Raw genomic sequence first — 20,190 nt, forward strand, 5'->3', positions numbered from 1 at the left:
AAATAAGGTCAAAATATTTTGATATTAAATAAATAGATAACTATAATAAAAACATTTAGTGAAAATTTCAAGTACTTACAATGATTTGTTTTTGAGTTACAGCAAAATCAAAAAATCTATTTTGTCGAAAAGTGATTATGCGTAAAAATTTCCGTTTTTCCGTTATTTTTTCAGGAATTTTCCCGACGCTTTTAAAAATTACTAGAAATTTTTACTATTTACCCCCCAAAGTACCAACTAGATGAATTTTCCTATTCAAAGAGGGGTTGAAGTAAAAAATCGAAGCATTATTACTACTCCAAAACGTGATAACAGACACAAAAATAAAAAAAACACACATCATTGTAAAATCAATACATTCATCACTCCGTTCAGAATCTAAAAATAATTGTTTCCAATTTTTCCCGGTTTCGTTTTTAAGACGGTTTGTACCGGTTTCCAAAATCGGTTTTGAAAACGGTTTCAAGTCCTGGTTTTAAAATTAATATTATGCCACCATATTGCTTCTTCCTTTTGAATCACTCAACGGAACTAATCTAAAATTGTTAACCATTTATGAAAAAGAATACTTATCCAATTAACACAGAAATACAATTACAACAACTAACCGAAAACAATCAATTAAGTGTTCAGTATTTGTGTTATCGTTTAAATTAAAAACACTGCTACCGAAAACTTACTACTTCATGTCGTATGAAGTTTTAAGTTCTGGTGCTGTTAATTGTGTTTTCCGTAGAACGTAAGTAGGAATTAAACTACATTGTTTTAATAATTCCTGATTAAACAATTGACCAATGATAACAGATTATATACCTATAAATTATGATAAAAATATTATTCATATTAAACTCGGTGTGAATCGCTTTATATTACTATATTAGTTTATTTGGACTTGCAGTAATAAAAAAAGTAAAAATAGTAATAAATGTACAGTGTATTGATAATTAGTTTATGACAACATATTAGCTCTTGTTTAACACATCAACGGCGTTCTTTTTTTTTTTTTTGATTTGTCGACCTTTTTATGTCGCTATTGTTTTTAGCGTGTTTTTTTCGTCACCACTGACGTCATAGATCTTCAGGTCCTTGACATGATACCAAACACCAATGTCCAGTATCGTTCCGATCAACAGAAAACCTGTAAAGATCGTATTCAATAATGAGACGTGAAATAAAACAAAAACAACTTAGAAATAGCTATATGTAACATGTTTATTTTTTTGACAATTCGTAATTATTATTGGACGTGAATTTAAGTGTCCTAAATAACTTGTAATAAATAAAAACAATTCATCCAAAAGATGATTGTATTATTTAATAATTATTGTATTCTAGTACACAATCAATAATCATAATTTGTTATTACCACTTTTGATTGAAGTCATGAATAAAATGATCTATCTTTATAATAGTATACTTTTATATATTGAACCTATCTAAAAATGTTATCTGTTCGACCTTTGTACACAGATAATATATAATGCCTTATAAAAATAATATAAGAAAGCAAATTAAATAGTATCTATTGATTTTTTTTCCTTTTTAGTTGAATATAATGTATAGTAAATTATCATCAGATTGTATTCGTTTTTACAAAACACACGAACAATGTACTCAAAATATAAAAATGTTATAAAATGTCCGAAAAAAAATTAAATTTAATGTTTAAATTCTTTGATGTGTAAAACAAATTATTTATTGCACGGAAAGCAATTTTTAGGACATTTAGAATAACAGACAATTTTAATTTATATATAATATCCGTGTGTCTAATCATCAATTAGGAGAAACAATAAATACTAATAAATAATAATTATTAATTATTGTCGACACATAAATTAAGCATTTATCACTATTATACTTACTAGCTCCGGTAAAGTTCAAGTAGTACTTCAGCCGCATACCGTCGTATAGCCAACAGTTACCGTCGGTACCGCATTTACCACCCCATACCATGCATGTGGCGTCTATAGAAAACAATTAAAACCAATGAATTTAATATGTTTTATTAAATAATTTTTTGTTCACACATGATGTGTAGTTCACAATACGTAGGTGTACTAAGACTTCGACGCCATAATTGACTTACCGACAATCGTGCCGTACAATATAGGACCGGGCATGAACGCCACCAGGGCCATTACCACTTCAGAAAAACCCAGCGATAGTGACTTATCTTCTTGTTTTACACACCTATACACCAAACATACACACAAAATATCAAGACTGGGCATTGACGAGTAAAACATTTAAAATTAAATTACTTCTAACTAAGTTTCTTAACAAATTATTTTATTATGTATCTTCGAGATTTTTTTTTAGTTTTCTCTAATATGCAATTTATCACCAGTAAATTCCATTTTATAATCTTAATTAACTTTGTATCGATTTCTATAAAAACTCCATCGATTTAAAATACAGTGACACTTCCCTTTATGGACACCTCCCAATAACAAGCGATTTCTTGGAAACGGGGACATTTTTATTGTTTCCAATGTAAAACCTCCGAACAACGGATGCCTAATTAAAAAAAAATTAAGAATAACCGGAATTTTGACGGACGCAAAACCGGTACTTGACAAGATTTATTTTCATTTTTTAGTTTAACTCAAAAACAAATAACTGTAGATACTTGAAATTGTCACAAAATATTTATGTTAGCATTTCCAATTCATAAAATAATTTTCTAAATATTTTATTTTTGAGATACATTTTATCGATGTCTGGTATTTTTCTTTAAATGTTGATAACTTTTTTTTTTTCTATCGAAACGTTGATAAAAGATTGAATATAAGATTTTTTTATAAGTCGTTCATTTACCAAAATTTTATATTAAATGATATAACAATGAATTTAAATTGAACACGTCCATTACAATAGTTCAATCAACACCTTTTTTATATTTGAATTTTTTAATAGGAAACCGGTTGTTGTATTGGTATTATATTATATTTTAAATGTTGACAATAATATTCATTTAATATATTTTATTTGATTAATTTGTCAATTATTGAAACACAAATTTAATACACTGCGTATTTTTTTCTTTAAAACATTTATTTTTTATGAATTCAAAAGTTCTCCCCTCCCCTTGAATAGCGGACATCTCCAAATAGTGGACAAAATAACATGACCGATAATATCTGCTACTCAAAGGTTTCACTGTACTTATATATTAAACATTGTTTTGTAAAAATAATTGTTTAAAAAAATAATAATATTAAATAATCGGAAGTATTATTTATAATTGTATATGTGCCTTTGTAAATTAATTTTAAAAAGCCAAATTGCTGAATGAACAATATCTGTATTTCAATAAGGATCAAAACCACGTAAATACCATACATGCATGAACATAATAACTACATATAATAAAGTTGTAAAACTGTCAAAAAGTAATTAATAATGAATAGGTATAATATGATGTGTAGTAATTAGTGATTATAATAAATTAATAAGTATAGTTGTAATATTATATAATAATTATTAAATTTATATTATATATATACGGCTAATAATGTTTAATTACTACAATATTATGTATTGTTTTCACTACATAGTTTTGTTTTTGTGCATATGCTTTCATCATATTACTTTATTTTAATTTAGCATACCTGTAAATATTAAATTAAACAAAAAATAACTAATTTTTAACTAAGCTAAAAAAAAAATAATAATGAACACTTTTAACGTTCAACTTAATTAATTAATTATTATTATTGTTATTTAATATATTTTTAAGATATTTAAACTATAATTGTAAGCTACGTGAGCCATTTGTAGTCTCAAGCACAAACCTTAAAAATGTACAAGATCCTATGGTAGATATTTTTTTCTTTGCAATTTAAAAATATTGAAAATATATAGGTGCCCAGACAATTTTTTTTTGTGTGTAAAATTACAAAAATTAATTGATTTACCTAATTGTTATTTATTTGCACAAGGTACCTACTATTTTGACATCTACTCCTTCGATGTTTTCATTATTAGCTGTACGTTTTTTTCTCCTTGCCCACCCGACAATAAATTTTATATAACAATTTGATGTTTGCTTGTTGACGTATGTGTTCTAAATTAGAGCACATGATAATATGTAAATTAATTTTAATTCACATAAAATAACTAGTTATCAGTACTATATTAACTAACTATGAAAAAAATAGTAGAGGCCATTATAGTTTATACCTTGTGTAAATAAATAGTGATTAATTTAATTAATTTATAATTTTTATTTATTATCGAAATCATTATATGAGTTATTTGTTTTAATTAGCATATATATGTTATATATTATATTAATATATAATTAAAATTTTCAAACACAAGAAATGTATATTAATGAACAAAATATGTATTATTTAACCTAACCTAGTATTTAATTTTTTATAACTAGTAAAAATCATACCTACTAGCTTCTGTAATAAATCAATCAGATTTTAATATCAAATTATGTTGTACAAAATAGTTTCAGGAAAGCAGAATAAAGTTATGCTTTTCATATTTTATTGAGTATATGTAAATCATAGGATTATGTAATGATATCCGTTTCATTAATTAATTATCTTTGTAAATAAGGAAATTGAAAAGTAGATTGATTAATAGTCAATAGTATACGAGATAACTGATATTCTTAGGTATTATTATTCATGATAATTATTGATCCCGAAAAAAAAATTACTAATTAAGAATTAGTGCAAAATGTTTATAGGTTATAAATAAATATAAAAATGTATATATTTTTACGTTTGATTACTTTTAATATAATACTAATGTAATACCAATTAAGTTTGGATATTTTGGCAAATATTTGTATAAATTCATTTTTAATAATTAAAGTATTTATACTTCAAACACAATGAATTTTGAATTTAAATTTGAAATGACAATTATTTATGATTATAATAATAGTCATCATTATAGAATTGGAAGTCGGTAAGACGTATCAAATAAAACCAATTGCCATTTTTAATGTAGTATGGTACATGACATTTGACAAGATTTAACGTAAAAATTTTGTTTTATTAAGAAAAAATACCATGTAGTGTACTTGTACGTACAATTTGTAAGAAAAAACATAGATTTCCATATTATACGCAGATAAAAATATTAATTTAAGAATAAAAATCATATCAAACATTTTGACCAGACCAAAAAAAAAAGTTCTCAGTTTCTAAACAGATTTTTCCTTTATATTGTATCGATTCTAATGAGTTTTTATCCGATTTATTTCGTTTATTCATCGATTTTGTTTACGTAATATAATTTAATATTTCGAAATGACTTATTTCTTATTTTTATTTCACAATTATCAATATATGATTTTAAGTAGCGGCTTTCGTGCAAATTTTGATTTGCGATGGTTTTAAAAAATGTATTTCACATTTCTTAAAACTGGCGTACTTACAATAATATCATATATATAAAATTCAAAATTCGTTATCGAAAACTAATGCGACGTACATACCTGAACTGAATTATGGTGTTGCCGGAACGACCGGTAGACGACAAGAACCGCATTACGCCCATCAAAGCAAGAAATATGATGAAGTCGTGACCGCAATCGACCGGACACACTCCCTCAGTGGCTGTGCCCGAGCCACCTATACAGGTGCAGTTGCTGTAAGCCTTCCGAAGCACAACGAAAATCACATTTATATTCTAAAATATACTATAGCGGTACTAAAAAAAAAAAAAAAAACTTCTATTCACCTTCATTCCGCCGTCGATGATCGTCTCCAAAGTACATCCCGCGTAGCACGGCGAATAAAATGTGGTTGATCCATCGTACGAACAGACGGGATTGTAACTCATCGATTTTCCGCAATTACAGCCCACGTTGCAGTCCATCGTCAAGTTCCATCTAATCAGAAACCGGTAAATATATATTATCATTATTATTATTATTATTATTATTGCGCCTATGAATGTACATAGGTACAGAGTTAATCACCAAGCAAGCTCATTCACCTAAAATCAAACCCCTATAAATGTTTACGAATTGGTCCTCTATAGTGAAAGTATCATTTGAGAAGATCTGGATATCCTTTCTATTAAAAACCAACCTATTTTATATTAGAAATAAACATTTCACCATCGATCAAGTTCACCGTATCACAAACGTAATAAGCAAGACGATAGAAGAAAAAACAGTAATGCAGTGCAGAACTTCTAGAGGTAGCCCTAGATTTCGTCAGGGTTCGGTATAAATGATTATTGATAAAATTACAAAAACAACTATGACACACTTTTTGAGCACTCCTAGAATCTTACTTGAGTGAGCAATAGTTCGAATCATGCATGAAGGAGCGATGGCAATTTGGAAAACGATATCAGCTGGTATTACAGCCGCAGATAGTGTCATATTATTTCTTTACTATTCTACACCACTGATATCTCAACCAACACCGACACTCTATATTTACTGATGAAACGGTAATTTCAACAACAAGTAACGATCTGACTGAACGTTTACAATCGTAAAAACGATATACAATAATTGGATTAGGCGTTAGAAAATAAAAATCAACGGCGATAAGTTGGTAAACATGAATTTTACCATAGTAGTTTGAACAATAATGCCTTAAGACAGTTAAAAAAAAAAAAATTATCAGTCATTGCTTTAGCCGCTTTAGGAGACCTGTATGATTAGCGACTTATCAAAAGTAACGGAACGAAAAATTTGCTTACTAACGTTTTGTCCGCATTCCACTGGCCGTGCAAGTCTTCCGCCGCGCACCCGAGAAATATGTATGCGAAGTGACCGACCACTTCCAAAGCCTCCGTAATGAAGTTCCACATGGCCAGCGACCTCGGTGACGGTTTGAATTTCGATATGACCAATCCGGAAGTCACAATGCCCAAACCCGAACTCAAAATGCCTATGGCGCCCGATGCAAAATTTGAATTCGAGGCCGTCTGTCTGAATTGGGTCTCCATGTACTTAGGCATGAACGTCCAGTATCCAATCAGGCCCAACACGAAGAATGAATTGCTCGCCGAATTAAACACCAGTATTTTGTTTGTCAAAATCCGTTTCAAAGACGTTTTGAAATCTGAAACCAAAATAATTTATCGAAATATCGTTAATACACAATATAATAATATTATTGATTAGAAATTGTATACAAAAAATATTTCATGAATTTGCGACTTATACCACTAAAAAACTTTAAGATGTAACCATTTTTATTACATTATGCTCCCAAAAATGTACGAAGTACATAGTATACATTTTTTTTTTTTGTAATAATTACATTTATAATTGTTTATTAAATATCTCATTTGAACATTGCAACTATCATAATGTTACGAGATTGATCATAACAAGTATGTTTGGAATTACCGGTCGAAATGTGTTCTGTTTTTTCTTCTAGCTGTTTTACCTTGCGGGCCGCCGCTCTCGGAAGAACTCTCGGAAAAAACATCATCATTATCGAAAAACCTATGCATGAAATACCAATGGGCGTCCATCCTGCAAAGAAAAAATAACACTACATCAATACTATGACCAGCGTGCAGTACAGCATATAGTTAAACATTTTTTTTTAAAAAGTTGTACGTATTATGTATAATATATATTTTTTTGTTATATCTTATAAAAACTATTTTAATTTTCTTGTTTTCTACACTTTTTTTTTGAAATAGCAACTTTATTGTTTAATTATCATGATTTTTTATCGGCAAGGTAAGTTATTTAATTTTTTTGTAACCCATTAAGTTAAGTTTATGTAGAAAATGTAAATTGGATATAGTTAAAAGCTGATTTTTTTGATTTTTACTTGAAAAAGACATAAATTAAATTCAATAAAGTAACTTATTACTAAGTTAATTTTTTTAAAAAACTCACTTTGTACAACCCATTATATCGAAACACAATCAAAATTTCATAAAAGAATAGAAAAAAAAATTAAATCTCGTCAATGACCAGCTTTTACATTATATGTGTAAGGAAATTAATGTTTTACCGTGTAATATACACCAAATAAAAACCAAAATACATTGTAACACTACTTTGCTGAGGAAACGAGTATGTCAAACAGAAACCACATCACGACAACACGTATAAACGGAGTGGTTTTCATCAATACAAAACAGACATAGTCCGCAGTTCCGGGAGAAGTCAATTTAACTTTCATTTTCAACCAGTGTACATGACTACACATAACTACAAAAACAAAACGACAATTCAGATATCCAAGATTATGTCTTGGGACAGCTAAACTGCTAAACTAACACGATCCTTTTCAGGATCATTGGATCATTTTCTAATCAAACCCCGACCTGCTCAGTAAAGAATCGAATTCCTCCCGGCAGGATCTAATCAAGTACGAGTAGCCACTTATTAAAGTTACGCGCACTCGTACCGATCGGTACCGTCCAAAACTTTGATCGTTGTTTTTATGATTAGGACATAATTTTTCCGATTATTTTAATACTAGAGGATCACGCTCACGTATATTAATTTTGCGTTTCACTTAAATCACATTAAACAGTCTAAACAATATAATATGTAAAATAATAATACGTTAGTAATAATATTATGAACAAACGTCGTAATAATGCTTAAAACTAGTATTATCATTTCAGCATTTAAGACAGCCCTCCGGAATCCCGGTAAACCGTTTCAAATGTTTATTTTAATATTGTAAGAGTACTCACCCATCCACCAAGCGCCGACCCACCTTGGATCTTCGTTGGTTATGGTCGGCGTCAGATGAGGTTCGATGAAATTAGTCAGCGCGTACGCCGACAGCATGTATCCCAACATGGGACCCGACATTCGTATGCACTGGACGATCGCTGTGGATATTACAATTACATACATCATTTGAAAAAGTTTTGCCTGACAATAATATTGGTCAAATTAGATTTCAAGACGTTGAAAAAATATAAAAAACAATACGGACCGTTTGTAATTATTTTATTAATATGTATTTAAATTTTATTAATCTTTCAAAACAATGACCGTACAATGTAAATCTTAAATACTTGTATTAATTAAGACTAACTACCGGTGTTACATTCTATATCAGAAAGGTCATACCTTTTCGTAGATAAAATTCTGTCTTAACGCTTTCTAAGCAGAAACGTAGAAAATTTGAATTATATCGATATTCAAATTTCAAATACTTTATCTTTATTTGAGTAGTATTTAAATCTTTATACGTAGTATTGAACGCTAAATTTGTATTAAATATTGCAATATTTTGTAATAGTGTTTTATAAACTTGTTTATTACAATTTATATTTAGAAATGTATAGTAAATTTTTTAAAAATATTACGTTTACGACTTTCTATGAATAACCGTAACTTAAAATGTAATAAACATTTAGGTATATAATAAAATTATAGGTAATACAATTAATATTACAATTGTTTATGTATTTGAAATATTTTAAAAAAAATTTCAAATATACATTTTATAAAAAGATACTATTTATTACAAGTATTATTTAAACACTTTTTTCAATGATATTTTATTTATTGTATTTAAATATTTTTTCAAAGTATTTATTACAACTCCACTTCTAAGGCATTGGACTTGATCCAATAAAAAAATACCAGTCATATAAGACCATTAATTGATTAAGACTTTTATACATCGTATTTTACGTCTACAAAATTACTCGAATCTCTAATATCACCACCTAGTCGTTGCCCAACGATCACCTCAGAATACAATTTTGATTGTTTTAAATAGAAACTTTATGTGTTTTTTTGAAAACCACGATTATTCACGTTTTATCATCCACAAAATCATTTTCTGTAATGTCAAGAGCCCCTATATAGCACTGAATTTTTTTTCTTTTTGAAAACTTACCTAAAAGCATGGGTACCGCATTCTTTCGAACGTTGTCGTCCAAGTACGCCGCTCCACAAGTCCAGTATAACGAACCACCCAATCCTAACATCGCGTGCGCGGCGCACAGCAAGAAAGCAGCCACGTTCCAAAGCTGTTCGTTATCGCAGTCTTCGTACAATGGTTGTCCGTCACAGATTTTCTCGTTTTGTCCTTTATTATACATAAAACCGTTTTTTATTTTTTTTTAGTGTTTTTCAATTTTTAATTGTCAATAATCACTATCAGTTACAAGTATTATGGTGTTTATAACATTTTATACGATAAAGAACAACTACAATATGACATATTAAATCGTTAATTAATAATATTAACCTGCCTATTTAACGATACATTTCGTAGTTAAAAGTGAACTTTTTTTCTAACATTTAATAAACTATTAGTCTTTTTAACCACAGCGATATAGAAGACTCAGAATTTATTGTTCATATTTTATTTTTATTCTTTATACTCACGCGATATATTACTAAGCAGAGAATTCGAGTTCACGTTGCTACCGTATTCGACAGTGTACTGAAGGATTTCTTCGCCTGGCCCGTAAATAATGTGTGGCAGGAGACGAACAAAACAGGAAAGACCGACGAAGAAAGAACCGATGGCCAACCAACGCGTTCTATGTCCTTTACCGGCCATGTGAGACGTCACCATGAATGATATGAGCGAAAAAAAATCCCAAGTGCTCGAAATAATACCTAAAAAAGTATAAGTAAACGATAATTTACCAAAAACAAAATTTAAATATTTGTTACTAAAATTTACAGAAAATAGAAAAATCTATTTACGAATGAAAAATCGGTAAATAAAATATTATATTTAGAGGGATAAAAAATAAATATACTTATTTAAGTGAGTGCCTAAAGTAAATATTAGTAAAGATTTAGGATAATATAGAATAATAAAATATAATATGATGACTAAAATGTATAAAATGTATAAAGACACACATAGTTAAATAATCTTTCCTATACATTGTCGATAAGTATTTTAAAAACTACATTTTTATTTATATAATTAAATGACCAAATATGATCTTAAAATTTTAAAATATGAACTAAAAATTCATACTTAAATTCACAGCACTATTAAAAGTGAAGAGTATTTTAATATTTATATAACTTAAATTAAATCTATAGTAATGCACTAATGCATCATTATTAATTAATAAAATCTGTATGTTTATGTTTTATATTCTCTGAGCTCATGATCTAAACATTTTTCTGTTTTAAATATCATTAAATCCGAGAGAAAACAATATTAGGGGTAACGACTATTTCTGGGATCTCATCGAGTGATATACTAACCCTATGACGTATTTTCAAGCGCCTATCAATGATTCGATTAATATTATATTATTATAGACTACGTTTTACTTACCACTCATCTGACTGGAGAATTTAAATCTCTTCTCCATAGTAGTCAGCGTACCGTTGAAGTACGAGGACAACATGAATTGGTTGAGCCCCAACAGCCCATACACGATGACATATACCTTTTTGCTCGCAAATATCTGAAGCCACTTGGGCTTGAACAACCATATCCCGCAAGCCGTGTCTTCGACTGCCGGGTCGTCCGCAGTCTTCTCGATCATTCTGTTCGATTATTCTAAACAAAATTAGATTTCGACGATCAATACAATAAACGTACACTGTTCAATCGTAATATTATTGATCGATGGCACGTGATACTCGCGAGACGCCGAGCAGACATCATTATGATATCACTATATTATAATAACCCCACTAACAAAATAATAATAATAATAATAATAATAATTTTGTCAAATACAATAGTAATATGTCAGACGTAAGCGTTTCACGTGAGTTACATAATATATGTACATTAAAATATTATACCATCGAGCCGGCATTTATTTAAGTTACAATGATACGGTTGAACGTGGTACAGTATTTTACGTCAACTTTACGATCATCTATTACCATCGCGGCCCGACAACACAAACGCACACACACATACAGCATATTATTATGCATCGCTGTGTACGGACAAGCACTGTTAATGCGTTACCATTATTTTATCTCAATTAATTTAGTAGTATATTATAATGGCGGTCGAATAGAGACATTGATATTCTAAGCATTTGAAAATTCACTAATTTACCAACAATTTATAAGGAATACCAGTCTTATTAGGTGTTGGCATGTATTTTAGTCAAACATTATCATAAAAAGTTTCCGCATGCTGCTTCATCACAATCACTGCCGCGAATTCCGATAAAATAATATGATGTAAGCATAGGGAGCACATTTTTTACAGTACAATGGACAATATATTATCAACAAGAATCATCTGCTTAGCAATTCACAGTAATTGACTGAAACTAATTTAAAAATAATAAGTTTGTGTCAATGTATCACCACAAGTTATTCCCAAAAAAAAAAAAAATGTAAGTACTTAAAAATATGCTACTTAAAAGTATTATAGGCGTTATTGGCACTTATAAATTCAAAAAAAACAGAATATGATACATATTTGAGATCGAGCGGGAAATGGAAATATTTACAAAGATGTGTTTTATCTACCTAAGTCATTAAAAGTAATTTTGAACTTTTATACATAGTAAAATTACCAATAATTTCTAAAGGATCGTTAAGAGAAAGTAAAGCATCTTCTAATTTTAAAGTAAATTGTATGAGATAACCAAAGTTACTTTTTAAAATATATGTGTGAAATGATCAGCATAATAAAAAACAGACCCTATATAGTATTTAATTACATCAGTCAATAAGACAAAATGCATTAAATGCATGTCATGTTAGTGTTTACAGTCAAAATATGCGAAGTAAAAAATAGTTAAACTATATCAATATGAGGGAATTTGTGCACAATTATTATTGTGCAAAATATTTAATATTTAGTCCTTACTAACCAAATTTATAATTAACGATGTTGCAAACAAAAATCCTAGCCAGTGTAGTCATTATTTTTTTTTACGTATTTACTAAAGTATTAAAATAAATACAATAAAAAATGTTTTTCAAAAAACTACTTTTTTTTAGTCTACATATAGGTTCTTATATAGATATCCTACTTACAAATTTATGTTTATAACTATTCACACATTTTAAATAAGAACAGTGAAATTTTGGTATCTAACGGCAACTTGCGATGGCCAGCTTATCGGTTACATATTCAGTAATGACTACTAAAAGTCGTTAACGCAATCGGTAGGTAGATAAACTAAATGGTTTTTATTTTTTGAATGTGTTAAATACACGTTTTCATAGCATACATATGTGATAACAAAATATTACAATATTATATAAAATCGTTGAAACTGTGTAATAACTATGACGGACACACGTTCTTGCCTCTTTGCGTGTTATTATTATAACAACATATAGATATATTATAGCCGATTATCTGGATAACCTTGTCACGACGGTTACATATACATTCATACTATTGTAAATACAATATAGGTTGAGACATATATCGTACTTTATCGAACACAAAATCACATTTACCTTTGTATTTGTAATTATTCATTGTAATCGCGTTGTACTATTCACCTATATATCATACAAGTTAAATACAACATAATATATATATATATATACACACACACACACAAAGCAACAAACATACTATTACCTCCATTTTTTAGATTTCAAGGAAGCGATTTATATGTTGATTTTACACAATTATGTGTGTGTGTGTGTGTGTGTTTTTTTTATCTATCTATCATAAACTTTAGGGATAGTTTCTAAAAGTAAATTAGATCTATTTGGTAGGTATTTATTAGGAAGTCAAAAATAAAAATGATTAATACTTATCATAATTAAAAATAATAAGGAAAAACGGACATTTTTACGCAAAAATAATTTACAATCAAACAGATTATCTTATTTTGTCATAATTTAAAAATAAACAACTATCATACTCGACATTTCATCAAAATGTCGAGATGTCAAAATGTCAAAATGTTCAAAATATTTTGATTCTTTTTGAAAATTATTTATAGAAATATTAATATCATATAGGTACGAGCGCGGTTTTTTTTATAGACATTTTTTATTCAAATTTAACGGAACATATTATTATAGTTTAAACTCACAATTTTCAAGTGTAATATTTTTAAAACAAAAATTAATTCAACCTACTGAATAAATACTAGTAAAATCAATCACCTTAATAGCAATATAAACATATCATAAAATATGTACTTAGACGTCTTTATTCAGAATAGTTTATCGTGTTTGATGATACATCATTGAATTCAAATGTAACACATACATCTCAGTTACTATTGCTCTTCAAGATGAGGTACACGGAGGTACACTCGACATCTACTTTATAGCATAGCAGTTAACTTTACTCAATTTATTTTTCTTCTTTAATTCGAGTAGATAGAATTTTTTACCATATTTAAACACTATATTTTCAAATAATAACCTATCTCTAAGGTTGGGTATTTTGGTACTACAAACTTTATTTAAAACTCGCAGTAAAAATCTTAATGATACTCATTTAAAAAATGAGTTCGCATCGCCAGAACATGATGCTGCTGAAACAGCATAATATTTACAAGATATAATCAATTAAAAATATGATCTTTAAGTTGGATATACTTAAAAATTTCAGAAATTAAAATTGTGATAAACGGTTGTTCGGAGGAAAATATGGGAGTGGGAGGGACATGCTTGGCGAACCACTCTATAAAGTCTCGCGAATTATTGTGAAACGTTTGGATGTACCTATGTACAAACATTCACGCGTGTTGCCGTTTCTGACATTGTCGTGCATATAGGTAAATGTCATTACACTCAAGTATTGTGCATACACACGTTCACCGCAGCGTTGCAGAAATTACATATCGTTGCGTACTTATTTTCAGTATTTGTACATCGTTGTTTCGCTCGTGTATCTATCTCAGACCTCTGCACATATTTCAAGTAATATTTCGTACTTCGTATCCCCTTTACACGACGACGGTATTTTATCTTTTGGTTTTCCCGATTTCGAAGTAACCGGTCGAAAAACATATATCAACGTTTTGTATTGCCAGCACAGCACATACTATATGCACGCGTAGGTAAATAATAAGTTATTATTAATAACAATGATATCGCCGAATAGCGATATCATTATATCATCTTAACACAACTGTTATACGTCACGGAGATAATACGGCGCAAATTATAATATAAATCGGTTAGTATGGATGCGATTCGGTGTTGGCGTGCAAATATTAATCGCTGCAGTAGAATGCAGACCATTATACATTTAATGTGTTATAATAGCAAGTACTATATTAAAGACATACAATATTATACACGTTTAGAATAACTGAAAGCTGACGGAATGCGACCAGAAAACTAAAATTAAAATGCACAAGTCTACTGCAAGTATACGACTGGAGCAGCGGGTCTTATATATTGTTATAAGTAATACTATGTACTTGTTGTCGACAAAAAATAAACACGTATACGATATAACGGTATTCACTTGCAGCGTTACAAATCATAATACATTACTCATTATATATTCCTCGTGGAAAATCAAGGATTGTATAGTTACGTTTATTTTTCATTTGTCTTTACTAGTAAAACACAAAATATACTAAATATTTTTGGGATCGTCGCCGTATTATAATAAGTATTATAGTTGACGAGTGACGAGTTAGTAATGAGGTATCCGAGTGAAAATCAATGGTCGTTGACGGCAGAAAAGCGAAAGTATCGGAAGCTCGCGCAGTATACGAGTGCTTACATTGTCTCACAGCTATAATATTATTGTTTTTTTTTTTTTTTTTTTTTAATACGCACTAGTCTCACAGATATTATTTTATAGAGCGATCGTTTAACGTTATATTTACTCGTTATCTCGAAAAAAATGATTTTTTAACAATATTTAAGTACATCATAGAACAAAAAAACTAAACGTTTTTAAAAATAAATCAAATTTAAAATCAGTAATTAATTGGTTTTAAGTATGTCATGTTTAAATGATCAGACTATATAACTGGATAGGAATACCCTGAGAGGCTTCATCACTCAATTTACCTAAACATTAAATGTATCTAGTTATAAGTAGAGTTCAGATATTTATGACAATAAATTTATTAAAATATGCAATTAAAAATATATTCAATTATATATTATGTCTTAGAATTATGCAAAAAACATAATTCATAAAATAACAAGATAATTTTTTAAATTGGACTTGAAAAATCTTTTATTAAAAATATATTATATACAGACCAGAAAAAAAAATTGTATATCATTATGATTCACTAAGCATAATAATATTTACAGTTTTACATAGGATATTTTTAATAAATAAGTATTTTAAATCTCAATCTTAACTCACCTTCAAGAACGTACTAAATTGTTAAAATTCTATTAAACATCAATCATAATGCCATCTTAACCAATTACAATATGATATCGACCAATAAGGTCGTCTCTCCGCTTTCACAAACTATTCGGAGCATCAATTTAAAATTTAATTATATATCTGAGCTTAAATGTTTTAAATTATTTTTTATTTATACTGTACTTTTTTGGGTCAATACATATACAACACCAATATATTATATTTATTGTAATTATTTTATTCTATGCAAACGATTTTCAAGTCACTGATGTTACTCGGCGTCATCCAACATTGTCATTATCGTCATCATCGCGGTAATAATATTCGCGTTTCGGAATAATGTAGATACAATATGTAATTTACCTAACCTATATCGAAGTAAACTCACACACACGCCACTGAGCGAAATTGTCATATTATGGTCACATCTCGTTGCACAAGACCTCGACCTTCTATTCGTGTAACGCGATAACTGCACTGAATGCGGTTCGGCTTTTTTCACTGGCAACGGCGTAAAACGCGATACACGGGTACGCTATTACCACCCATCGGCTCTGAAAATCCACCGTTAGCAATAATACTATTATGTCGAAACATTATATTATTTTTATTACTATACATTGCAACAACAACAACAACAACAACAACAACAATGCGTTTTCGTAGGACGCCATGGCATATTAGTCGCGGCGGAAAGAAATTGAATACATACGACGTTTTATGAACTCCCGACTTTCCCGATTTCCTTCCCCACTCCTCCTCACGACTCCCCCCCCCACCACCACCGCGGCAGAAAAATTACAATAATTATTGTGAAACACGCGCAATATTATTATTTTATTGTACTGCGTACTGTCGTTAATGGTTTCGCCCTTTCAAAGGTCTAAGACCAACGTCAATATAATATGTGGCAATAACATCTGCGAATAGTATAATAATCAAACGTCCATAGTGCAGTGGTATACGATAGTTACCTACGTATTATACTGTTTTACGGAATAAACGTGCACAATATTATAGGTATACACACGTTTCGATATTATATAATATTTTGATTTACAGAATTAAATCGACTAAAAGAAAAAATGAATAGATACACACATATTCACCCGTTAAACGGTATTTGTATTGTAAAACGCACACACTACTAAATCGTTATAAATAAATAATATTATACGTCATGGTGTAGTTACATGGGAGGGGGGTGATTCAGTGATTGTTTTGGTTGGCGAACAATCTACCTTCAAATGCTATTTACGCAAGTATACATAATATATATAATTTACGTATTCGCGAACACGTTTATTTTACGTAATTTAAATTCATTACACAACAAATTTTTCCTCCCTTTTAAACATTAAATATAATACACTTATATTACTCAAGTACTAGTTCAAAATTAGATGTCTTCAGAAAATTAAAAATTATTCTCACTATTTAGGAGTGTAAGCTTAGAAAATTAAACAATAAAAAAAATAGTAAAAAATATAATCTTTTTTCAAAAAAGTAGATTTTCATAAATTCAAATTTTGCAGCTATAACAAAAATAATTTCAGAAACTTTTTACTGTTAAAAATAACAGCGAAATCGCTTAAATACAATACATATTTTGATTTCTAACGTTATATTTGAATTTACGACGAGTAAATAATATGTTAATATGTTTTATCTATTATTTTATGTTAATGTCGATGATCTCTCTTAAACGATAAGAAGACCCGGATGTTCGGTTTTGTTCCAATTTTGATTCGTCATCGTTATATGTACAACAACTATTATTTCACGCATATTAATTTATTGAACACTGATATAAAAATCTTAATATCTGTTAGCCATTGAAGCGAATAATTATCAGCTATGTACAAACTACATCACTGTAATTACCTATTACAACCTATTTATAGATATAATGTTATCTACTATAATATAATAATGTAATATATTAATTTAAACATTTTAAGTAATTTTTGAGATGTTAATATTCATATAATGAGTGATTATTATTTTATCGAGCAACACTCATTATTTCAAAATATAATTAATATAATATAATTAACGTTTATGAAAATATTTTTTATCTATATAATTTGCACTAGATATAAAACAATATTTTTTGTGGGGTATTCCCATACCACTCCACTCCGCTCACCTAAACTTTAAATACTTTTTACTCACAAACTATTCGTCCGAATTTCGATTTTTAAGTATCAGAATGCTACCAAAAATTGTCCGTGTTAGAGTATGAAATTAAAAACGCATGTTTTCATTCGAAAAAAAGTAATAAACATAAAAATTATAACAATAAAAATTATGAAAAATCATAATTTTTTTTTAAAAAAAGTTGTTTTATTTTGAACAGATATTATACGAAAAAAAATATTTTTAAAAACGTTAATAGATTTTAAAATAACTAGTGTTGTTTGATAAAAGAATCACCCTTTACATTAAGGAATATACGAAAAATAAGATGATTTGAAATGAAATTATATTAAGTATTATTAATCTATATTAATATTTTATTATTTTAATTGTGAGCATAATAAATATCAGACAAACTATAATAATATATTATCTATTTTATATTCCATGTAATACCATTATTTATGTGCTGTAGCGGCTATACTAGATTCGTACCACACTCAACCAATTAACTATAAAGGCTTTTTTTCCACGTTAGCACTTCAGTTTTTATTTTTTTTTACCTACTAGTAAATTTATGTCGAATGTATAATAATAACTTAATATATTATATTATAGTAAAAATGCACGACGGTTTAATAATACGCAGGTAGTATAAAGTTAAATATTTAACAAGTTTGTCAATTTCAACTGGACTGCGCTCACTCGGACAAAAAAAAAAAAAACGAAAATATCCCTCGACTTGCTATGCAACACCGCCTCAAGTCTGGGGACTTCGTGTCAAAATGTTCCCGGAGGACAATTTGATCCGCTTAGAAATTTTTATTTTTGTATAAAACGGATCCAAATGTCTCCACAAAGGATCAATTTGTCTTCAGCGGATCAAAATGTCCCCAAACCGGATCAACATGTGCCGATACCGTCCAGTACACTGATCGAGCGACTTCAATAAACGACGAGTACACGGTAATATAACACCTACACAACATTACTGGACGCGTTTTATTTTATTGTACCTACATAATAACGCGTTATCGTACTATCGTTATACTACAACTGTTGTGGCGTTGCGTTTAATATAAGACGGTCGTATATTTTCGCATGAATTTTAATGCGAGACTTCCCGTCGACCGCGCTTAATTAAAATAATAAAAATTTAGCGGTCGTCGCTGATGGGTACACTTACTGCAGCAGTCCTCCCGCGCGGCGTGCACGTCGCGCACACAAATTATTATATATATATATATATATATTTATTATAATATACACGTAAATATCACGTATATAACACGACAGACGGCGAAATGGACACGTTATTCGAGCAGTACGGCCGGTCGCCGAGCGAACACATATTTTACGACGGCGATACGTCAACAACGATTACGGTATAACGATATTAATATTATAGCGGATCGCGATATCGGTGTATCACTCGGACGCGTCGTCGTCGGTATATCTTCTTCTTCTTTTTTTTTTTTTTTTGTTTTTTTTCAAAAAATATACGAATTCGGACGGAAACGATATAATATTATACGTATCACCGCAGAAATCGATAATACCGCACATATAACAATACACGGACGGCGAATCGCGACTGCAACGCCCGACCGACGACGAAGACCGCGGCCTGTATTATATACTTGTAATGCACACAATCGGCGGGCGTGATGCGTATTATGCGTGCGTACATTGCGGCGGCATTGCGCGTGTATACAATACGATAGTATTATTATAATGCGTCGCTGTGGACTTGTAACAGGTATTGTACATGAGTGTGCGAGTCGTGTCGTACCGTCCTGGCGCGGCGCAGAGAAGAGTCGGGGAGCTGTATAACGGATATAATGTGTATTGTATA

The 20,190-nt window shown here is 29.4% G+C and overlaps 1 protein-coding gene across 2 annotated transcripts; it reads right to left on the reverse strand.

The window, feature by feature from the left end:
• Nucleotides 1-916: 916 nt before the first annotated feature.
• Nucleotides 917-19,995, reverse strand: LOC113552070 (solute carrier organic anion transporter family member 4C1-like). 2 transcript variants are annotated; one of them, XM_026954740.1, is made up of 12 exons: nt 19,522-19,995; nt 11,235-11,462; nt 10,316-10,552; nt 9,822-10,013; nt 8,659-8,799; nt 7,343-7,471; nt 6,692-7,052; nt 5,710-5,860; nt 5,465-5,625; nt 2,090-2,193; nt 1,866-1,967; nt 917-1,138 (listed from the first exon to the last, which is right to left on the reverse strand). In XM_026954740.1, the coding sequence occupies exons 2-12, from the start codon at nt 11,446-11,448 to the stop codon at nt 1,023-1,025; spliced, it is 1,908 nt and encodes a 635-aa protein (XP_026810541.1). In that variant the 5' UTR covers nt 11,449-11,462; nt 19,522-19,995; the 3' UTR covers nt 917-1,022. The 2 variants fall into 2 exon arrangements, with proteins under 2 accessions (XP_026810541.1, XP_026810542.1); XM_026954741.1 differs by lacking the exon at nt 19,522-19,995 and adding an exon at nt 16,560-16,574.
• Nucleotides 19,996-20,190: the final 195 nt, after the last annotated feature.

The sequence above is a fragment of the Rhopalosiphum maidis genome, chromosome 2 (genome assembly GCF_003676215.2).
Source record: "Rhopalosiphum maidis isolate BTI-1 chromosome 2, ASM367621v3, whole genome shotgun sequence".
NCBI lineage: Eukaryota > Metazoa > Arthropoda > Insecta > Hemiptera > Aphididae > Rhopalosiphum > Rhopalosiphum maidis.